Here is a 24,291-nt window from a genome sequence, read left to right on the forward strand (position 1 = left end):
ATATATGTGATTTTTGGAAACATTTCTAATAAATAAAACATTGTTTGACTTGATCATTATAATTTGAAGCACCGCCCCTTCTGTCTTGCAAGTGCGATTGCATTAGCTAGCTAGCTATATACGTAGAGCTAGCTAGCTGGAGCATTAGCAGCTATGGATCCAAGCACCACTATCCTTCGGGTGAAAAGAAAGAGAGGAACAGACCCTGCCGATGCTTTACTGCTCGCCTGTAAACGTATTAGACCGGAGAACACATCCCAGTCCGCAGGGGAAACTGTGCCTGAGCCCAATGAAGCAGAGGTTGAGAATTCCGTTTTCAAACTCGTGGCGACGGTAGCATCACAGGTATGGGCCGCTGTCAAACCACGGAGACCAGTGGTCGCTGGATGCACGGCTGTAGCTGTTCATATCACGCATTATCTGCTTTTGTTTGACTGATTGGATAGTTTCTGTCGTCCCAACTAAATATGTGCTATGTATGTCGATTAGCCAGGGCCTTGTCTAGATAAAATGTTATTTACATCCAACTCAACAAGTCAGACTAGTAGTGCTTGCCAGCTGGCTAGTGCGCTTTGTGTTGATTATCTATCTAGCTAGCTAGCTGGCTAAGAACACAGATACAGCTATGTATTTAGTAAAGTACCTACATAATAACTTCGTAACTGCATGGTCAGGTGTAACTACCACAACCTGCGTTTAGCGCACGGGGCCTTTCAAGTCAAGACATTATGGGACAATATTAACTAGCTGCCGGGGCCGGTTAAATATTTTTTTCTAAGCTGAATTTGATTTGGGGGGGGCCCCTCAAGCCAGTAAGGTTTTATGTCAAAACCGTGTATGGGTTGTTATTCAAAAGTAATAATACATATTACTCCTTACTCCAGCAGTAACTTAAAATTACTATATTTCTTCCTGTAGGGACTAGTAATTTGTTTGGCTACTTTACATTACTTAGCTGTATACACCAAAACTTTGCACTCAATTGGCTAAACCTGATATGGCCCCATGATTTCAACACAGAGGGGGTTAAAATGGACAATAAACTGCCCAAGAAAATCTAACAACATTAAATGTTTGGGAAGGGTGACTGAACAGTGCTTAACTGTGGTATATTGGCAACATGCATGACATCAAGGCCGGCTTGAGGCATAGGCAATATAGTCAAACGCTTAGGTAGGGGGCCCCAGTATGCTAGTGTGCCCGGGACCAATAGGGAAGAGGGGGCCCCCAAATCAAATTTTTCTTAGGGCCCCCAAAACACTAGGGCTGGCCCTGCATGACATCACATTTTACTGCTTGACCTACATGGGTAACCAGTTGATTATGGCAATAAGGCACATTAGGGGTGGTGCTATATGGCCAATATAACACAGAAACATGACAAGAAAACCACTGGATGTGAATTTTTATGGAAACTCACCAGCAGTGGGAACAGTAGAGGTGGATTGACCTGCTAATTGGACAGAAGAAGCAGGTTAATGTCTTTGAGCTGAAGATGCAATAATCTTAAGTAGTGCACCTGTGAAGATTATCCATTAATTAGAACTTATGGAAAAAGAATGCTGTGAATTTGTAATGTTTCACACCCTCATAGGGCTGCTTGCATTTAAGCCTGTGTAGTTCTTACACTGAAGTAATAATCTACCTGATTACCACAGTGTCTAACATGATATTAATGCAATTACTACATTGAAAGTCTGAGATGTCTATTTCAAAACAATAATGTGTGAACTCCAACAACTCTATACCTGCAATTTGCCAAAGTTCATAATTGAAATTGAAATCATGTTCTCAAACTAAGCTATTGCTCTACCATCAGGGCATGCCAATTTAAAAAAGAAAATCTCCCTGATTACACCATAACACGCAACAGATGGGAATGCAGTATAATTTAATATCGTTCTAGTGAAAAGGACCATGATATAACGCTTCATTTATTTTCTTTCTTAAATTCAAATATTACAGATGAGAGAATTTTCTTGCTGCCTCTTAAGGGTTGGGGATTACTCCAGTGATGAACAAACTTTGCATGTGACGACACGTGCAGTAAACTGATGTATTTGCTAACAGTTGCAGTTTAATACAAGAACTAGAATTTTAAAAGCATGTAAGTTGTTCATTCTTCCGCTAAAGAATAAAAATGACTTTACTGCTGATAAGCTACAGCTGTTGCTGTCATTGCCATTTGTGGTCAAATAATAATACTGAGGTATGTGTTTTAATTACAGTAATATGGTATGGGATATTTGTGTTGTAAAGCATATTTGCATATAGTATTTATTTTGGATGCAAAAAATTATGGCACTTCCTTTCATGTGTGTGACAACAAAGCTGGCCAGATGAATTAAACATGGGATCCACCAATGAAGAACATGGCTGGTGTTCATTTTAGTCCTGGGAAAATATAGAAATTAGGATTATTTGACCAGTAAAGCACCTGGCTTTCCCCTGTTCACCTAATGGCATAGATAGTGGTTTACAAGTGACATTTTTCCCTCCCAGGCTCCCCAAGTCAGAAGTATACAGTCACATGTAGTCTGAGTTGTTACTGATTGATGTTTATTACACATTTAGCTAGCAAATTTAGTTTACATCATAAGCCAATAGATCTAGCAAAATTGCCACTGACTGAGATTAATTAGCCCTTTTGTTAATTGATGCAGCAGAACATGGCGGCTTTAAAGCAAGCTACAATTGTTGGGTGTGCTAGCATAGCTCAATAATATAGTTAACTACAACATTAAAAACTAGGCAGAACCAAATTATACAGTACTTTCTCCTGTTGATTATCTTCCTTAGCTTTTGTCATTTTGATCACAAATGCACTCTCATCATTTGTTTCTGCAATGCAGATTTGTAATTTATTTGTGAATAACTTCTCTGAAAATAATAAAATTAATTCATTTTTTTCCATCAATTGCGATTCAAAAAGAGCAGTTTCTGGTTCCCCAGAAACAAAACATGTTAAAAGGGTGTTTCATTAGTGAAAAACCCGTCACCACTTTGTTTAATGCCTCCCTAATCTTTCTTTTCTAAGGATGCCCCAGTCCAAACACAGGTTCGTGAAGCACTTGCTCGGCCCCGGATGGCCCACGCCCTTCGCCCCTCTGCCGGCAGCGCCCAGAGGATTGTGGGAGATTTACGGAGCGCCAAGTGGAGCACCAGACGGGAGGAGCGATACAGGATCCTTTCCAGCCATCGTGCAGGGTTGCCTGTAGAACTACCTGATTCGGAACAGCCAGAATCCACAGAGCGAGGGGAAAGAGATGAGGAGTCTTGTAAAGATATCTGGAGCCTGGGTGAAGTTCAGGTGTTTGACATTATCCAGGAAGATGGGGACCAGGACCAAGCTCCTAGCAAGGTAAGTGTGAGCTGGGCTCACATTATAAAGATGGTCATCTTAACCAGGATTTTCTATGTAAATCAATAAAAGCCTACCCTTCCCATATGTCACATCTGTCTAGCAAGACTATAGACTACCTATGACATGATCCCTGTGATAGGGATGAACTGATGCTCATTGTGACTCTGCCCTCTGTTTCATAGACGCTGACCCCTGACCCAGAGACTATCCTGTGTAATTCGATGAAGATGATCCGTGAGAAACTGAGTGTGTCTGGAGAGGGCTTGGGTATTGAGCACCGCGAACAGGAGGACGATTATGTGTATGACCTTTACTACCAGGAAACAGTCACTGCCGGCTGGATCCAGGACATCCTGTCTGTCAGGCCATACTCTGATGAGGGAGAGCTGGTACGGATCAGGACACAGTAGTCCCCATTCCATGCATGATACACAATGACTATTCACAACCAGGCAGCTAACTTAGTCTACAGGTTATTTTCCTCAAATCCATGTTTTTCTAATTGGTTCAGTAATACTGACTGTCCAAACTTCAAATTGCGGGTGTCCAAACCGGATTTGTTTTCAGACAGCAGTCCTTTGGTGACGTGGTTGTTTTCGTTATAGTAACAACGTGTTAGTGTGCATGTCTATTTCTTTTAACTTTGTCACTAATGACCATTTAGTGACTCTCAGTTATTCTGATGATTAAGTTATTCAGAAAACACTGCTTTTTTTAAACTGAAGGTAGGTCACAGCCTTTGCAACATAAACTGCTCACATACACTTAGTTGTAACATCTTGGGGATTTTTCAAATCTCATCATCCACCATTGAAATTGGGCGCAGGTGTGTTGGTGGTCATGTTTGAAACATTCTCACCAGAATCTGTGCTTGCTGAGTTAAATATGGCCTAGCTCTTTGCATGAATTTGTCTCTGACACTGTTCCCTGAGAAAGTAAACCATGTTACATCAGCCAAACCTTTAGTAGTGATGTTGTGAAGAAAAGCTTGACTCATCATTATAAATGCATAATCAGATCACTTGGCATTTAGTTGGAATTGGTTCCCTTTTTGTAAGGTCAGTGATAATCATTAGGCTACACACGTAGCCATCTCAATAATTAAAAAAAATAGTTTCTTGTATAAAACAGATTTTTTTACATTTCAATTTGGTTAACATTTTATTTTCTTTAACTGATTTGAGACCATAATACTGTTATTTGTAATTGTTTGAATAAGGACTCTCACTGCTGGCATGAGGGCATTTCTAGATAATGAGAATGTGATTGAGTCACTAATCCAAGTCACTAGAGCCATGTTATTTTAAAACTTAATTGCATATTTTATATATAGAAGGTGCTGACATTGTTTCCCAATTAAAACCTTGAGACCAACTTGATACACCAAATGCAATAAAAAAAATCATTATCTAGTACTTTTAGTCAGCTCCATGAGCTGAAGTTTATATCCTGTCATGCTGACTGGAGACAGCATTTTCAAGTCTGCCAAACTCCGATCACTAACGTGAATGAGAGAAACTTCACCATTGTAACTAGTCAACTCCACTAACGTTACATGATCCACTCCCTTTCTGATTGGATGGGGCTGTGAATTTTTTTTCCCCCGAATCGATAATGCATGCAGTTTTGCAGTAGTGGCAGAAAAACAAGGTTGTGCATTTAGTGTGAAAGACTCACAAACGTTTTTCTTACAGGGCCTCTGGAAATGTTCTCTGGCTTCATTGCCATGGTGAATAGATGCCTCTGGGCACTAAATTCTTATCAATGATTTTTTTGTAATTAAATAATATAAGTAACTTGAATCGTAATAGACCTGTTCATTTACAACATATAGAAACCTGCCAAGAATCTTTCTCAAGGACTTTCAATGTTAGAAATCAAAGTGGAAGTACCCTTCTGAATCCTGAAACTAATGCACAACCTTGAAAATTTATGTTGTTAACTTTTCTGCAAAAGTAAATTTGTTTGCTACCACGTGTTCTTCAGAAAGTCAGTAGCAAGCAATAACATAATGCCAAAAAACACTTTCAACAAGGGACACCAGACATCTGATTGGATCCTTCACACACATGCTGCACAACCTTGAGTCAACATGTCTGGTGTTCAACCGCCTTTGAATGTGGCCTGATATATTTTGTTCTATGAGGTTTTTGCTGTGTCAGAACCCAATGCAAAACAAGCACACTAATGTTTTTATTCGAATAGTCACCCCAAACATCCAGTATAACCAATGCCATAAATTCATTTAATAGGTTCATTGTTTTTGTAATCAGCCTTCACTTGCATCATTTCTAAATAACTGACCAAATTAATATTGAACTAAAATAAACTGGTGCCTGAGGAATAATTTTTATGTCTTGGATTTCCAGGTGCCTGACTTGGTGGTGAATGAGGAAGACGTGTATGAGGATGAAGATGATGAGAATGAAGAGGGGAACTGGAGGAATGACTACCCAGATGAAGACAGTGATGACGGCAGCGACCGAGAGGAGCGCTATGGTGGTAGGCTTAATAGTACTGTTTAATTAAACAAACGGCATGTACATGATTTAAGTCACATTGACCCATCTAGTTCCTAAATAACACCTGAAAGGAGCTATTTTAATCTGCCAAGTTCAGAATATACATAACCTTGTCCCCCAGTCTATTGTGCGTATAAGCCTGGAAAAAGAAGAATTTTAAATTGGCCTTTTAGGGGATGACTATTACCAGTAAGTGACCTTACTGGTAAAAGATTTGTCATCTACTGATTTTATGCATAGTTCCAATTTAGCATTTATTTTACCATTTATACTTATCTGCGTCACAGTTTTTCATGCACACTTGTCTAACAGCTTGCCTGGCTAAACCAAACAGAAGCGCTGTTATTGACACAGAGCTCCACCCAAATAGATCTAGATATACCCGCATTACATGATGTAATGCTTGTGAAGCAACCTCTGAGATGGTGAATCCAGCACAGGATTTTAAAAGGCATGTGTAGAATTTTATTTTGCTGTCTACCTCTTTTTTAATCATGTTTTTGTGTATTTTATTTGAAGGCCTTGTGTGTTTTAGATCTGGAGAATGTTTAATTCACATATTTCTATTTTGATATTGGCAAGTTGTAAGGCTTGATTTCCTCACTTTTTGTGGTTTATTGATATTTAATATCCGTAAAGGATTTCCCATGTCTAATGCACTGTGGAGCTTTGTAGATCCTCTCTACAGCATGATAACATTGTTGTTTTGCACAGAGGTTCTTAAACACTGCTATTGATTTTAATTCCTGGACACAGCCCTGTGTGCCTCATGGTGAAAGGGGATGGCAAATCCATTATACCTGTTTTGCCATTTGGCTTGAAAGCAAAACTTACAGTACCAGTCAAGAATTTGGACATACTTGGCCTACTCATTTAATGGTATTTCTTTTACTATTTTCCACATGTTGAATAATAGTAAAGACAACAAAACGATAAAATAACACTTTGAATCATGTAGTAACCCAAAGTGTTTAGAATTTATATTTTCAATTCTTAGAGTAGCTACACATTACCTTGATAACAGCTTTGCCCACTCTTAGCATTCCTTTCATGAGGTTGTCACCTGGAATGATATTCCTACAGTCTTGGAGTTCCCATCCTGAGTACATGTTGGCTGCTTTTCCTTCACAAACCATCTCAAATGAGTTGAGGTCAGGTGATTGTGGAGGCCAGGTCATATGATACAGCACCATCACTGTCCTTCTTGGTCAGATATCCCAGACACAGCCTGGAGGTGTTTGGGGTCATTGTCCTGTTAAAAAACAAATGATAGTCACACTAAGTGCAAACCAGATTGGATGGCTTATCACTTCAGAATGCTGTGGTAGCTGTATTTGTTCAGTGTGCCTTGAATTTTAAATAAATCCCAAACAGTGTCACCAGCAAAGCACCCCCAAAGCATCACACTACCTCCGGTGGGAACCACACGTGCAGAGATCATCTGTTTACCCACTCTGTGACTCATAAATATACAGCCGTCTGAACCAAAAATCTCAAATTTGGAATCAGACCAAAGGAAAGATTTTCACTGGTCTTATGTCTATGTCTTCGTGTTTCTTAGTCCAAGCAGGTTTTTTGTTCTTATTGGTGTCTTTCAGTAGGTGTCTTTGCAGCAATTCAACCATAAAGTCCTATTCACACAGTCTCCTCTGAACAGTTAATGCTGAGATGCCTGTTACTTGAACCCTGTGAAGCATATATTCCGTCTGCGATCTCGTGCATTTAATTGCCAATTTCGGTGGCTGGTAACTAATGAACTTATTCTCTACAGCAGATGTAACTCTGGGTCTTCCTTTCCTGCGGCATTCCTCATGAGAGCCAGTTTCATCATAGCACTTAATGGTTTTTCCAACTGCACTCCAGTCTAGCCAGTGCTAGCCACTTAATACACTGCCCAACAAAATTAAGGGAACATTTAAATCAGATCTCAAACAAAAGATAAAAATCTTTAGTGTACATTGTGTTATTCATTGAACAAAATTATGTAACAAGATTGTTCCAACTTGTGTGAATTTCATCACGGCAACTCATAATGTGACTCCGTAGTGTATGGCCCCAACATGCCTATATGCACTTACAACACATCTGGGCATGCTCCTTATGAGACGGCGGATGATGTCCTGGTAGATCTGCTCCCATTCCTGGACTGTCTGTGGAGCTACTTTGTGGCGTTGGATGCACTGATACATAATGTCCCAGATGTTCTCAATTAGATTGAGGTCTGGGGAACGTGAGGGCCAGTCAGAGGCATCTATTTTTCGTCATCCAGGAACTGCCTACACCCTCTGGCCACATGAGGCCAGGCATTGTCCTGCACCAAAAGCAACCCAGGGCCCACTGCACCTGCGTAAGTTCTGACGATTGGTCTGTGGATTTCATCCTGGTACCTAACAGCATTCAGGGCACCGTTGGCTCGCACATGGAGTTCTGTTCGACCCTCCAAGTATATGCCTCCCCAGACCATCACTGACCCACCGCCAAACCTGTCATGCTGGATGATGTTAGCATTCACCATGGCGTGTCCAGGCTCTTTCACTTATGTCACTTGTGCTCAGTGTGAACGTGCTCATCTGTGAAGCCTGCAACAAGAAACTTGCTCCCTGGTACACAGACAATACTAGAGCACTTAAGCAAGCCTCCAGAAAATTGGAGTGAAAGTGGCGCTCCACCAAGTTGGAAGTATTTAGACTAGCCTGGATAGACAGTACACTACAATACCGAAAATCACTCACGTCTGCTCGATCAGCTTATTTCTCCAACCTGATTGAGGCGAACAAAAACAATCAAAAATTTCTCTTTGATACAGTTGCAAAGTTAACAAAAAAGCAAAGCTTAGCAAGTGAAGTGGGTCTTCACTTTAGTTGTAATGAATACATGAACTACTTTGATGAAAAGATCGTCACCATTAGAAAACAAATAACTGACTCCTTAAATAGTTATGGTCCTCAAAATCTCAGTTGTCCAAAATATTTCCTGAACCTCCCTGATCAGGTGTCAATGGGGACACTTGAATTTTTTGATACCGTATCGCTCGACACATTACCAAAACTGTAATGAGTTCTAAACCCACAAACTCTCAGCTAGACCCGATTCCAACAAAATTACTTAAGGAGCTATTTCCTGTGCTAGGTCAGCCAATGCTGAATATAATAAATTGCTCCCTTTCCTCCGGATGCGTACCAAACTCACTAAAAATAGCGGAAATGAAGCCTCTTCTAAAATAATGGAATCTGGATCCCGACATATTAAACAATTATATAATATCGAACCTCCCGTTCCTCTCAAAAATCTTAGAAAAATGTGTTTCCCAACAACTGAATGCCATCCTAAAGACAAATAACATTTATGAAATACTCCAGTCCGATTTCAGATCCCATCATAGTACTGAGACTGCACTCGTGAAGGTAACAAATGACCTTCTAATGGCCTCAGACAAAGGTTCCGCAGCCGTCCTGTTGCTTCTTGATCTTAGTGCTGCTTTTGACACTATTGATTACTCCCTTCTCTTAGAGAGACTGGAAACCCATATTGGGCTACGTGGACCTGTTCTAGCCTGGTTTAAATCTTATTTATCTTAAAGATATCAGTTTCTTAGTGTGGATGGCATATCCTCTGACAAGTCAAAGGTATGCTTTGGAGTTCCTCAAGGCTCGGTTCTGGGCCCATTATTGTTCTCACTATATATGCTCCCTCTGGGCGATGTAATCTGAAATCACAATATTAACTTTCACTGTTATGCTGATGACACAGTTATATATTTCAATGAAGCATGGAGAAGCCCCTAAATTAGCTACTTTGGAAGCAACCGTTTCAGATATTAGGAAGTGGATGACAGAATTTCTTGCTCTTAAACTCTAATAAAACAGAAATGCTCGTTTTAGGACCCAAAAAACAAAGAGCGTTGTTAGCAGATCTCACTGTGAACCTCGACGGCTGCATGGTCGTATCCCAAAAAACTGTAAAAGACCTTGGCATTACCCTTGACCCTGACCTCTCCTTTGAAGAACATATAAAATATGTCTCAAGAGTTGCTTATTTTCATCTTCGAAACATTGCAAAAATTAGAAACTTTCTATCAAAAACTGATGCAGAGAAATTTATCCATGCTTTTGTTACTTCTAGACTAGATTACTGCAATGCTCTTCTCTCTGGTTATCCAGACAAATTCATAAATAAACTTCAATTAGTGCTGCACACGGCTGCTAGAATCCTAACTAGAACAAAAAAATGTGAACACATTACTCCTGTCCTAGCGTCCTTACACTGGCTGCCTGTTAGGGTTAGGGCTGATTTTAAGGTTTTACTCTTAACCTATAAATCAATACATGGACTTGCTCCTACTTACCTTGCTGAAATGATCCAGCCATACATACCTACACGTAACCTTAGATCGCAAAATGGAGGCCTTTTAATTGTACCTAGAATTTCTAAACAAACAGCTGGCGGCAGGGCCTTTTCTCATAGAGCTCCACTCTTGTGGAATGATCTGCCAATTACGGTTAGAAATGCAAACTCAGTGCAAACTTTCAAGTGTCTACTAAAAACTCATCTCTACAGCACGGTTTATAATTAGGTGTAGCCTGACCCGGGGGCGTGAAGGTGACCAGTAGGCTTGATACTGTCCACCCTTGCTGTCTTGCCAGGTGGGCTCTCGTCGCCACTGGGATGCCCTCCCTCCAATGCCTTTCGGGGGAAGAGTCACTGGCTTGTTGTTGACTCTCTGTTGCGCACTTGTGCAATTCGGCTGTACGCTGCTTGCAATACTCGGCCCTCATTCAGGGGGGTTGCGGTTGGTGGGTGTCCCTTTGGTTGATGCCTGGCAATGTGGGTGGATTGATTTTCCTGCCTGTTGGGACCTGTCCGGGGCCTCCCCCGGGTAGGGCCACAGTGTCACCGGACCCCCCCATCTCAGTTCCAAGGTGTTACGCTGCTATATTATTGTGCTAGGGGATATGAGGAATGCACTTCTAACTTTTCTCAGTCTCCTCCAGTTTAAAATTTTAGGAGGAGATGAGGTCCTGGTCCACACCTGCGGATTACCTGGTTTGGGGGGCCCGTTGCTGTCCCTATCCTTGTCCACCTTTTCCATACTTCTGACCTAGTCTAAAATCAAATAGACTCTGGATTTAGCCCAGAGAAATGTATTTATTATTCCAATTGGACTCTTAATATTTCACCCGGCACAGCCAGAAGAGGACTGGTCACCCCTCTGAGCCTGGATCCTCTCTAGGTTTCTTCCTAAAATTCAACCTTCTTAGGGAGTTTTTCCTAGCCACTGAAATTCCACACTACTGTTGTTTGCTCCTTGGGGTTTAAGGCCGGGTGTCTCTGTAAAGCCCTTTGTGACAACTGCTGTTGTAAAAAGGGCTTTATAAATAAATTTGATTGATTGAAGCGAACAGGGCGCCAATGGCAGACCTGCCAATTCTCTGGTGAATGCCAATTGAGCTGCATGGTGATGGGCTGTGAGCACAGGTCTCACTAAAGATGTGACGTGCCAGCCTCATGGATTCTTTCTGACAGTTTGATCAGAAACATACACACCAGTAGCCCACTGGAGGTCAGTTTGTAGGGCTCTGGCAGTGCTCCTCCTCTTCCTCCTCACACAATGGAGGAGGTCCTGTTGCTGGGTTGTGGCCCTTCTACGGCCCTGTCCAGCTCTCCATGTGTAACAGCCCATTCTCCTGGTATCTCCTCCATGCTCTTGAGACGTCAAACACAGCAAACCTTGTGACATCACGTATGGATGTGCCATCCTGGAGGAGTTGGACTACCTGTGTAACCTGAATGGGCTGTAGGTACTGCCTCATGCTACCAGTAGTGACAAGGACACTAGCAAAACTAGAGAAGAATCAGTCAGGAAGGATAAGGAGAGAGCAATAGTTTTTGGCCACCACCTGCAAAACCATTCCCTTTGTCGGGGTTGTCTTGCTGTTGCTTCTCCAGTGCACCTATTGTAACTTTTCCATTTGCACCAAAACAGGTGCCATTGATTTACAATCGCTTATGCTTCCTAATTGCATAGATTGACATCCCTGAAGTTTAAGTGACATGGTGTTATACAGTGATTATGTTCTCTTAATTGTTTTGAGCTTTGTAATACAAAAAGCTAGCCAGCTAACATTCACTGCAAATGGCCCGCCCTGCCAGTAACAAGCATGCATACATAATTCACTTCTAAAGTGTTTCTTTCCTCTACTTCGTTTAAGACACAGGACATCCAATTTATTTGTGCTGTTAGAATTTGAAGTATAGTTTACCTGTTTATCCAATGGTTTGGTTGTTTTAAAATTCCAGAGCATGTGCCTCAGGATGGCTGTATGCTGTTACAATTTACCAACATAAGTTGTATCCTTTGCTGCTGGGCCAATGACCTCTATCATGTTGACAGGGGTAGTTTCTCATGTTGGTCAATATGAGAAACAATAATTTTGCCTATATTTAATATTGGCAAAATGATTTTTTGGAACCACTCTCATACAGTCTGTGTAAATCAAGAGGGTAGCATGCCAGGAGCCAATAACACCCAGCTTCACTTGTTCCCACATATCGAGCTCCGCTCTGTTTTCAGTGTGGCAAGGGAAGTACCACAGCTACACATTTTGTCATTGCTATTAGTCATATCTGGTGCCAAATTTGCTGACACTGACGATTGATTTCTATTGACATGTTTCTGTCATCAATGACATTATGAACCATGACTTGTAGCTGCAATAGTTCCTTCATGTATATGAGTTTATTGCATTGATCTTAATTCCTAAAGTGACCTGATATCTGTCTTATAAAGCCACTGGGCCTGTGTAGCACAGTTGGTAAAAGATGGTTGTGGGTGAGTTAGTGTTATGAATGTTTACCCTCCCTACTGTCACTCTGGATGAAAGCATCCAATAAATATTTAATTTACTTCAATCAGTGTCCTACCAAAGGTAGAACAGAGGCTTGAGTTTTACATTTGTCATTTATCAAGGGCAACCTAGTGCATGTCTTAAGCACATTTCTTAAATAGTTCTACAAGTTTTCTGAGTGTGCAGTAAATTGACTTCATTGCCAAAAAGTCCATCCCTTTTTAAAATAAGGATTATCAAAACTCCCACATTCAGGATTGATGTTTCTACCCCTCCAAATCTAACTGGGACTTCCTTTTTCCTAAGGCTACTGGGAAGAAGAGCACTCATACAGTCGCAGGTCCTGGGACCGGTACCAAAGCGAGGTGATGCAGGAGTTGGATGATGACGGTGGAGACAAGGATGACTCTGACTGAGCTTCAGCTCCAACCATCCGTGAATGTGTTTTTTTTTTAACTGTGCAAGTGTTGGAGTGAATTTGTGAGTGTTTTGTTCAAACACTTTTGGTAGATATGTTGCACATACGTGTGGTATGCTTTCGTGTGCTTCTTGTTGTTACACTTGTATGTTAGTGAGATGGTTTGGGACTGTGTGTTTGCCTTTGGGTCTTTGCCTTTTGTGCATGGTAGTATGTACGTGTAAGCGTATGGTAGTGACTGCATCGGAAAGTGTGGGGCGTTTTTTTTCTTTACAATACGTTTGGTTCTACATTCCCCCGTCACATGAATATCGTACTGTTGACGTGTGAGAGATGAAAGATTAACTTTGAATTCCCTTTTGTAAATATGTAGATGTGTATAAAATAAAGCTTTCAATAAATGTAAAACTTCCAAAGAAATTGTGTAATTGGAGTAATTAAACCATACTGCAACCTGTTTTAAACATTTTTATTGATAAATCTATACAATAAATTAATTTTAATAGCCACATTTCTATTGGGCATTTCATGGAGCTAGAATTAGAAGTTACAGCATCTTTCTTATTTACTGTGTATGTCCTTATTCTGGCTTCATGTAAGGCTGGCCCAGGAGATCCTTTGCACGGTACAATAAAGTAAACATTTGTGTAGTGGTTGCTGCCTCAGTAGGTCCATACTTAACCTGTACTGTTACGGCCTCATCTGTGACAAAATGGCTTTTAGAGGATAATTTGCCATTGCAGAGATGACAGCATTTAACTGGCTATTGCAAATTTCCCTGACCGCACAATACATAAAAATCCTCTCCGTGGGTTTGATTGGGTTTTAGGGTTATACTGTTATGACAGACATTTGAGGTCCGGCCCCGTTAAAGAAAAGGCATGTTTGGATGAATACTGTTACATCAGACTGTATAGATGATGCTAAATTATCTTTCAATCTGCAAATGATTGGGAAATGAACATTGTTGAACTGAAGTAACACCGTTAATAAGGATGAGAAGACCGCTACATTGAAAAATCACACAACAGCAGACAGTCTTGTTCCCCTTTTTCCAATAAACCATAACCAATAAACAATCATCCATAAACTCCAATGGACACAGACGTTCGCCTCACATAAAATTTAACAATAAAAACCTGTTTGTCCCTTTGGGAAACAGACCTAATGGTGCCATATCACTGACAGGCACTGCATATTAACAAGGCAGCAAATGTAAGTGTATAAATAATACCATTTGTAATAATAGAACAATGTGTTGTCCAACATCTAGGTTTAAATGAACCCAACGCTGAAGAGCAGTAGTTCCACTTTAAATGGATCCCATGCCCTTGAGAAAGGCCACTTCAAACTTCCCTGATGCGGCTTTCTTCCCCTCTGCACATAAACTAGTCTAGTAAAGTAGATCAGTCAGCAGATGTGGGAGGGTGACGACACTAGAAACTGACCAGATAATGTGGTCTATCACTCTGAACTCTGTTGAACAACAAGTCTGATGACAAGGTCGCTGGTCTGTTGACCTTGGATTCATTGTCTGTCCTTGCCAAATTCTTAGCTTCACATAAACCATCAGGCAGAAGTTACAGTCCGGACTAACATCTCAGTAAGTGTCAGTTCGTGCACATATTTCCCGACTCGTAAAATATACAGATGGTGTAGACTGTTGTGTAAAATGTGTTGAAATAATCCCTTTTTTCTGCCACAGGTACATTTCCTGATCCCTTGTGTCTGTGAAAAAAGCCTTGGGTAACATGGTGAGGAATGTATGTGGTTATGGGGGTGGGTTGTGTTTTAATCGCTGGTGTCCATCTCTGTGAGCACGCAGAAACAGGTGAGCTGGGTGAAGCGTGTAAAAGAACCTAAACACAGGAGAGGAAAAAAATGTGAGTCATTTGCTGCTGGAAAACATATTCTTTTGGCAGTCTCTTTGAAAGAGTCACCCTCTTTCAAAGCAAATGGTCAAACATTTTCCAAAGACAGAAATATAATCAGTTAACTGGAACCAACCTAGGGAAAGGGTATTATTGAGAGACAATAACTCACGTAGAAACTTGGTAATGTAAGGGGGCCGTTTGGATTCAGGCAGATGGATGCCCAGGAAATAAACTGGTACCCCAGAGAGGGCAATGGCGATGCCAATGAGAGAGTTGATGGTGTCACTGTACAATGGCACAGCCACTAGGAACAAAGTGCAGCAACAGAAGATGATGGGGTACAACAGGGTCAGCTGTAAAGAGGGGAAAAAAGGAGGGGGGGGGCATAGTTGCCTTTTTACATTTTATTAATTGACAGCATACACATTGGTTCACAGATAAGTCATCTCACCTTCAGTGGTCTGGGTCTGTCTGGTTCCTTCCAGCGTAGGTATATCTGCCCGGCAATAGACAGACCCATGAAGAACCAGTAGCTGAAACTGTAGTAGTTGATCAGCTGGAAGACATCCTCCACAGTAAGGTAGACTAGGGCCATAGCACACTGGAGAGAAAAACACTCATCAACACAGGCATTTTGTACAACTTACCGGCAGGGGAGACAGCACGTAGGCTTCGTTCACTTGTGACAGTGAGGATGCTGCAATGGGCAGGTCTGTACACCAGGTGTCAGTGCTGGCAGTATTATGTCAACGTAAATTACAGAAGGGTGGGGGGGTGCTTACATTGAAGAGCAGGGCGGGAACCGGGGTATACCGCTCCACGTGAATCATTGATAAGGCGTCCGGGAGGTGACCTTCACGTGCTCCCACAAAGAACAGCCTGGCAACAGCGGCAGTGTCACATAGTTGTTGACAAACATATAGTGTGTACAGGCCCTGGGCTCAACATTGTTCTTATCATTATTAAGGAAAAGCATATTAAAATGGAGAGGCAATAACGTTAAAAAAATATAACATATCACACACAATCAAACACGCAATAACAATGTCTGACTGAAATGCGCACAACATTGTTCAGTTATGTTCCTGTTTGTAGAAACCAAACACTACGTACAATAAGATCTACTATTACTCAGGAATCTAATGCGGTTCTGCTTCCGACAACAGAATGGCTTTTTAAGAGAAGGACCACGCTGTGGAAATAGCCATTACCAAAGTAACTCCAGATGGTGTTTACTACAGAAGATCCCTATATAAACCACTGGGGTGGATCATGATCTGTGATACGTCCCAGAAATAAAACATGGAGACAGGCCTTACACTCGACAGCAAAACGTTGAAGTTTGTTTATGGCGTTCTGTGTGTGCTCACCGGGACGCAGCGATGATAGACGCGTTGAGCCCTCCGTAACAGGACAGAGCTACGGCGAGGGGGATGGTCCAACTCATCACTCCCAGAGTGTGGTCTGCAAACGTCTACAGACCACAAGCATGGAGGGTTTTTATACAGTCTAGGAACGTTTGTTGCATCTGACTCAAAATTAACATGTTGACTATCAACTTTGGGCCAGAAACGTCAACCTAAAAAGAGAACTATGGTGTATCTAAATGTATGAAAACCTATCAAGGGCATTAATCACATCGTAGCTTCAACATGTGGCATTGTGTGTATCAGCACTATATAATTCCTGTCTAACACATCCATGAAATCTGAGGAATAAATAATCTACTCTAAAAAACGTCCTATTAGCTGGATAAACTAAATACAATGTAAATTAAGAGGTCTTCATTCTAAACTCACCACAGCCACGGCATCGCTGTCAAGGATGGCACTCATGTCCAGAACGGAGTAGTAAGCCACATTAGTCAGGATGTAAATTATTGTGACAATGGGCATGGAGATGGCAATGGACAGAGGCAGGTTCCTATGGAAACAGGGTACCGTTCATACAGTTTAGCACTCTAATTGGTATATACCCCCTTCAGGGTTTACTAGCTTAGACTAGAGTGCAGAATGGTGTCAGAAGAAAGATTCATCCCAAAACTACAGTTTTGTTTTTGCTGTATGAGTCTACTGTTGATAGAATACAGACCCAAAATGTTTGACATTTAAGCAATTATGTTTTCCATGTAAAGTACTTTTGAAATAAAAAAGCTGGTGAGATACATAACATGGTACAATATAGTTGTGCATTTTGTGTAACACCAGCTGTCTTTCTGTAATTTGAGAATGGCATGATGGCTATTATTCAAAACATTTTTGAGTCTATATAAACAGTGGACTAAAAATAACCAAGTATATTTTGGGGGGATAATCTTTTCTTTTAGAAGGTAGTCAGTTCATTTTAAGTATCACAACTTTTATTTTGTATCTGCATCAACTGGATGTTACCACTTAGGATTTGATATTATTATATTAATAATCTACAGATTATTTTGTTCTTGAATATTTCCCATGTTCAAATGAAAAAGGACATCCAAGTGCATAATCATAATAAGCAGTGGCGATGTTGGCTGTGTGGGGGGCAGTCTCCAACCAAACATATTATTGGCCCTCCTCTTGGATTTTTCTATAGAGCAAAGAGAAATTGTTGTTTGAAAGCCAATTTCCTGCAAGCAGTTCTACACATTTTGCCATGGCTCGTGCCATTTTCTTATTAAGGCTTGGCGATATGTCGAAAATAACGTCAACATTTTTCACATTTCTGTGTATTATTTTTAATAACAAAACAATCTTCCTGCATTGTTACATGACGCTAGAATGGATCATAATGTCTTCCATTTGTTCTATAGTATTTCCTCAAACCTAATATAAAAGACAATTGTCATACATTTATGAACTGCCATCAGTCGGCTTTTCACTCTGCTTATAGTATCACATTCACGCCAAATTTTTCTTCCTGAATTTGGTGAAGAAAAGTGTTGATTTCTGGGGTGGTTTTGACACCAACTAGACAAGAGTTCTGGTACGAAGACAGCCTACCATCGTTTTTGGTTGTTTAATACATTTACAGCGTAAAAATCCCCTACAAAATAAAATTGTTTTCATTTTTGATATTGTGATAATATTGTGTCATTGTGTGCCAGCAAAATTCCCACCCATAATAACCCCCAGTTGTCATTCTCCCAACGGCATTCACACATCCTCATTATCTTAACTTCCTCGGATTATAAACTGAACCCAGTTACTAACTGTCCAAGCCTTGCAGAAACAATCTGTGCTTGAACAGACCTTTGTTGAGTTTGTCGTCATGCTAAACACTGACGCACAATAAGAATTGACAAAGGAGTTGGCTCAAGCACAGGCTGACATAGGCCGATACTAATTCACGGAAATCAAGCAGGTGAACAATGGTAGTTTCGGTACGTTAAGTCAGGTGTACCTCTCTGGGTTCTTGATCTCCTCGGTAACAAAGTTTAGCGTGTCCCAGCCTGAGTAGGAGAACAGGGCCGAGTACAGGGCCAGGGCAATGTCTCCTGGGTCTGTAGAAGAACCCTGGAACGACGCCTCAAAGTTCATAGTGTATCCTGTCAGGAGGCAGACGAAAAGATTACTATAAAACAATCTGTCCTGATTATCTTTTCTTTGAGGAATGCATTTTCAGAATTTTCCCAGTCTCCTCCCGTTTATAACTTTAGGAGGACATGAGGTCCTGGTCCACACATGAGGAGTACCTGGTTTGAGGGGCCCGTTGCTGTCCCTGTCCTTGTCCATCTGGTCATACTTCTGATCTAGTCTAAATTTAAATAGACTCTGGATTTAGCCCACATGCATTTAAAATGATTCCAATTGGACTCTTAATATCTCACCCAGCACAGCCAGAAGAGGACTGGTCACCCCTCTGAGCCTGGGTCCTCTCTAGGTTTCTTCCTAAATTTTGGCCTTTTTAGAGAGTTATACTTAGCCACTGAAATTCTACTCTACTGTTGTTTGCTCCTTGGGGTTTAAGGCCGGGTGTTTCTGTAAAAGCACTTTGTGACAACTGCTGTTGTAAAAAGGGCTTTATAAATACATTTGATTGATTGATTGATTAAAATCCTTTCTGAAAATGAATCGATGGTAATGTTTTAAGTGTTGACGGCGGTGTTATTGCTGACCTTGGCACAGTTTCACTATGCCTGTAATGATGATGACGATGAGGGCGAGAACTTTGGCGTATGTGAAGACGTCCTGCACCCTGGTTCCCCACTTCACATAGGCTGAATTAATGAATGTCAGCAAACCTGGGCCAACAAAAGACTTGGGTCATGAGTGTTCCAAAACACCTCATTATCGGATTACATTTTATTTAGATAGTCAAACGATGCTCTACAGATGTTTATACTGTCAACAAACTATCAAAAAAACTAATAAAATGCTTGCTAAGGAAAGGGAAAAGGTATACGAAAGGTGTTAAGGTAACACAGCTTAAGGTTAGTAGATTAAAGTAACTGAAATATCTGTAGAATATCTGTAGAAAGTCCATAAAGCATCTGCAGATTGACTATTCATATAAAGTGTTACCCATTATTGTATGGAACCTTTAAGAGTTTGGTTTTGGCTTCCCCTAAACATCAAGCTACCTGGGGTTACTGAAGTAGGAAAAGGGTTAGAATTCCATAAGAAAAACTTGAAGAGCAAGTCCTACAGAGCAAACCGTTTCAGAGCATTTAGGTGACTCAACTTACTTCTGTCAGTCTACAGTTGGCTATTTGCTCATGGCAGATATTAGCGGAAGAGTTGAAAGAGTTCAAAACGTTTAGGGATTACTCACATATGCAGGCAGCCGCAATGAGGCGCGCCGCCGAGTAGGGCGGCTCGCAAGTGGGGAAGAGCGGCTGCACCAGGTAGTTGGCAAACGTTATGGCGATGACGGCCTGGCTGGTCGGCTCAATGATGAGCAGTGACGTCCACAGGCGTATGAAGGCAATGAACGGACCGAAGGACTCCAGGATATAGGCGTAGCTGGCCCCGGACTTTGTGATGGTGGTGCCCAGCTCCGCATAGCACAGAGCGCCGACCACTGAAAATAATCCGCCAATGGCCCAGATGACCAGTGACAGTCCATAGGAGGCGCTGTAGAGGAGCACGCCCTTCGGAGACACGAAGATGCCGGAGCCGATCATGTTGCCCACGATGAGGCTGACGCCGTTGAGCAGAGAGATCTCCTTCTTCATCTGCATACTTTCTTTGGCCGGCTGCGGATCCACAGTTGCGTGGGAGAGCAAGCAGCTCCCGTTCAACTTCCTAGTCTCGCCCTGGTTCTCCATTACGGCGCTGTCTTGTCTTGCGGCCTGGCCTGGGAAGGGGACACCCGCTGGCTGGGTGCTACCGGTCCTAAGAAAAGAAGATTTGTGAGGGGGTCACGGTTTGTATATCTACGGTTTGTATTGTATATTGAGGGTCAATGAATCCCAGGATTTTCACTCTTTCCCAGGGGGGTCACACTGACCTGTCAGTAATATTGGGGGATCATAACCCTCTGCCCCCCCTAAATTTACACCCCTGCGCAGGAGGGAAAACGAGTTTGACTATGCTACTAAACCGCTGAACATGTTGTAGGGTCAAATGTAACTCCCCTCTCCTCCACACCTACTGTTTTTTCGTGGTAATATCGCTATGAGCCTCTAATAGCTTACAGTGCCGCTACCGCCGGGGTGTGGAAGATGTGAATAATGTGTCATAACAAATGTGCACAACGGATTGTGTGAGTACAATGACCTGTGACACAACTGAACGTCAATATCTGGATACTACCCTTCTTATCCCAACTCTTGCACAGTCCGCTTATCAAGACATTAAGATACATGATTAAAACTGAGATAAATGGACACGCAAAAACACTGAAAATCATTATGGGTGCATTTAATTAGGTGAGAGGTCAAAACAGGCTTGTTAGTGGGAAATGCATGACTGAGAGGAGGTGCCGTGAAACACAAGTGAAACAATCTGATTTAGATTAGTTCCGTTTAGCGTGTGAGGAGTCTGCTGAGGAGCATCTACTGGGTGTGCTCCTTCGGTTAGTTTTGAAACGGCATTAGCTGAGGAAGTATCATGTTGGAGGTAAAATGTAAAAATGTACAGTGCAGTCCAACTTGCTTTTTCCATGAATAGAGGCCAGTTACCATATTTGCATGGGACTGACAGTGAACTAAGATACAGTATGTTCTATGCATGCTCACTGAGAGTAAAAAAGCAGCGCCAGCATTCCAATTCATACCTGGTATATGGATGTAAATTTAGCTGCACAGCATCACTTCCTTTAAACCTGGAACAAAATAGGTGTTGTGTTTATGAACTGTCCGGTCTGCAAAGGGGCTCTGCTTATTTACCCCACCAAAAAAATCTATGTCTTCCTGCTTTAGATTTTTTTTTTAAGATAAGAATCACCAGCAATTCCACTGAAAATAGCTTAATGTAGAAAATCTGACACCAAATCTTCCGATGTTATATGAGACATTATCAATGCGACCAGTATCCATATCACCAAGGTTGTCAATTAATTTGGATTTTCCAATATAATCTCATTTTGGGCTTAGTTGTGGTTAATTGACACATCTGAATGTAGTTGACAGCCACTGAAGAATACCAATTCAGTGTTTCCCCTACATTCTATTAGCAGCGGTGGCCAAAATTCCACAACAGTACTGCTGGAACACTGGATAGGACACACAAATCCTTTGTTGTTGTGCGGGTCTGTCAGGTCTGTGAGTTATATGTTCCTTTTGGCCACGGCTCCGCATGCTCTCACTTGAAATACATTTCTTGCTGCCGCAATATCTGATGGCTGTTGTTTTGCTCTGGTTGTTGTTGCAAAAGAACTGAGTTAGTGTTGTGACTTGTGAGTCAATGTCTGGAAATCAAAGGTCCTATTCGGGCTGGCTTACTCACCACTGTTCTATACCTAAACATGAGTAATGATTATTTTATATTTACAAAAAAGTTAATATACCACAAGATTTGAGTCCTTGTTATAGTTTTCTATGGTTAATCAAGAAGTCAAGTTTAGATCTAGGCAGTCAACATGCACAAGGCATGGTCCATGGATGCAGGCTGGAGTAAACATGTAATTAGCTTTAATTGTCTGCCCTTTGTGTAACATCAGTGGCTATAGAAATTGGCTCAGGTGTGTTGAGAATACTGTATCGCTCCCGACATTACAGGCACTACGTAAAAACATTATACCCTTCAAAGTACACACACGACCCGCAATCTTAGATTCAAAGCTTCTCTAGGTTTTATCAAGTAGAGAACCTCAACCTAAATAATCTCGGTTAACCATTTAGATAATGGCTGACATCTACAGTCATCAATTAATTGGATAACACTTTATTGGAAAAGTCCCAAGCAGGTGGTTTGTAGATCTATGATATGGAAGGTCATTAACCTCCAAAAGGTACAGTGCCTACTAACATAATTATATGAAGTCATGTATCCCTTTTGTTTTAACCTCTTATATTATTTTTCATTTTATTTCATTTATATCTTTCATGTAATTTGTACATTTTATCAAAGCATTATTTATTAACTGTTTTTATTTTCACTTTTACCTGTTAAAAGCACCTTGAAATGCATTTTGTAAGAAATGTGCTATATAGTTTGATTTGATTAAATCAACCCATGTACTTTAATTAAAAATCCTATCCTTAACCTTTATTCTAAATCCATCTTTAGCTGTAGCTGCATCAGTGTTTTTTATATTACCATTTATGAAAGGAAATAATGAGACTAACTGTATTCCAATTAAGTGTAGGATAGGCAATACATATTTTTTAGTAATCGTTTCTCGATTTTATTTCTGGAACGATCTTTTTCCAGGAGAAGTTCAGACAAAGAGCTCGTTGTCAGTGATTTAACAGGCAGGCTGGATGACAGCTGTCGACATCCTTGCGATTTTGTTTTTTTCTAAGCGCCTTAATAAAATCATTGCGAAACTGTATGGTAAGACGCTGGAAAGTGGCCTAAAATCGTTCCCAGCACACAGCCCCACATACTCAATTAACACAACGGTTTAATGGTTGTGGGTTGTTCAAAATAAGGGAAAATATAATACAACAGTTGGTGTATACAACAAAATATTAAGGTAGGATTCACGTCATAGAATGTTCGAAACGTCAGGCTTTTGTTTTTCAAATAAGTTTGGAGCTTTGTAAGGGTATATTATTTCGCGAAATACTGACAAGACTGTTATATTTATAGCAATAACATGTTTCGGATCTTTAATAACCTTCAGGGAAATCAAGAAAAAAATCTTCGAATTTGATAATCAGGTCCATAATCAGGTAGATGATGGTCAATTTCTAAAACAATATCCTTATACTGTAATATTCCCAGCCCCATAGCGAACACAAGGTTCCAGTCATATTTCCATCTTCTTGCCAGGAAATAACAACCTCCTTTGTCATTCTGTACATGGCAGGTAGTCTTTAAACCTGCCATTTATGTTGTCAACTGAAATTAAGAACAACTATTTGTAGGGTATAAAACAGAATATTTGCTCTTACCTTTTCTGTTTCGTGGTTATCACTCTTGACGACAGGCCAAGATGTGTGGCCGAAGCGGCATCCCGAATACACACACGCCAAACAGCGGAGGAGACAAATTATCAGTCACGTGATGCCGGCAATAAATGGTCACGTGAATCCACATTGTCCATTATAATTTAAATCCAATATATTGCTATGCCTGCAAGATCCACCATTAAACTACTTTACATAAAAACATATTTTGTACGTTATTAGTCTAATTTGGCTACCCAGAAAAACTACTGAGCATGTTAAGTGATTATGCCACAGTTTAATTTCTTTGTGGTTATTTGCAGGTACATTGTAATGAAATGTATTTCTTGGTGTATGAGTTCAATAACTTAAATACCAATCGTAAGTGTCTTGGTTTTTGCTATTATTTACCTGTTTTATAGATAACTTGTGTTCTGATCATTGTTCTATTCACACACAGATAGTTTTGGCTACATAACGGTCTTCTGTTCTCAAAACGATCTTTAACAGACCAACAGAAAAAGTCAGCATGCTGCGACCAGTACTACATCGGTAAGCCCCCTATTCACTTATTTATTTTGACGTGTAGGCTACTACCATACAGCCAGTAATACTGTGTGAACACCAGGCATGCAATCAGACATTTACTGTTAGAAGGCATGTTGCATGAAATGGGTTAAACATCTAAGAGGACCCAGAAGAGAATATGAAATGGCCCTATAGGTTCAAGTGTGAAAGATTGAATAGGTTTAAAAGACATACAACCAACAAAAATTTAATAACAATTCTGTG

The 24,291-nt window shown here is 40.8% G+C and overlaps 2 protein-coding genes across 4 annotated transcripts; one reads left to right on the plus strand and one right to left on the minus strand.

Annotated features, from left to right (window-relative positions):
* Positions 1 to 101: 101 nt before the first annotated feature.
* On the plus strand, positions 102 to 13,569 carry slc7a6os (solute carrier family 7 member 6 opposite strand). 2 transcript variants are annotated; one of them, XM_034297057.1, is made up of 5 exons: positions 102 to 345; positions 3,038 to 3,361; positions 3,547 to 3,753; positions 5,734 to 5,863; positions 13,038 to 13,569. In XM_034297057.1, exons 1-5 carry the CDS (start codon positions 154 to 156, stop codon positions 13,145 to 13,147), a joined length of 963 nt encoding a protein of 320 aa, XP_034152948.1. In that variant the 5' UTR covers positions 102 to 153; the 3' UTR covers positions 13,148 to 13,569. The 2 variants fall into 2 exon arrangements, with proteins under 2 accessions (XP_034152948.1, XP_010879921.1); XM_010881619.5 differs by having other exon boundaries at positions 103 to 345; positions 5,734 to 5,866.
* Positions 13,570 to 13,603: 34 nt separating this feature from the next.
* On the minus strand, positions 13,604 to 23,587 carry slc7a6 (solute carrier family 7 member 6). Of its 2 annotated transcripts, XM_010881633.3 has the most exons (11): positions 23,506 to 23,582; positions 21,222 to 21,269; positions 19,776 to 20,338; positions 19,120 to 19,245; positions 18,405 to 18,549; positions 16,823 to 16,946; positions 16,394 to 16,497; positions 15,806 to 15,902; positions 15,475 to 15,624; positions 15,193 to 15,376; positions 13,604 to 15,008 (listed from the first exon to the last, which is right to left on the minus strand). In XM_010881633.3, exons 3-11 carry the CDS (start codon positions 20,269 to 20,271, stop codon positions 14,941 to 14,943), a joined length of 1,494 nt encoding a protein of 497 aa, XP_010879935.1. In that variant the 5' UTR covers positions 20,272 to 20,338; positions 21,222 to 21,269; positions 23,506 to 23,582; the 3' UTR covers positions 13,604 to 14,940. The 2 variants fall into 2 exon arrangements, with proteins under 2 accessions (XP_010879935.1, XP_010879944.1); XM_010881642.3 differs by lacking the exon at positions 21,222 to 21,269 and having other exon boundaries at positions 23,506 to 23,587.
* Positions 23,588 to 24,291: the final 704 nt, after the last annotated feature.

Source organism: Esox lucius, chromosome 2, assembly GCF_011004845.1.
Source record: "Esox lucius isolate fEsoLuc1 chromosome 2, fEsoLuc1.pri, whole genome shotgun sequence".
In the NCBI taxonomy this organism is placed as follows: Eukaryota; Metazoa; Chordata; class Actinopteri; order Esociformes; family Esocidae; genus Esox; species Esox lucius.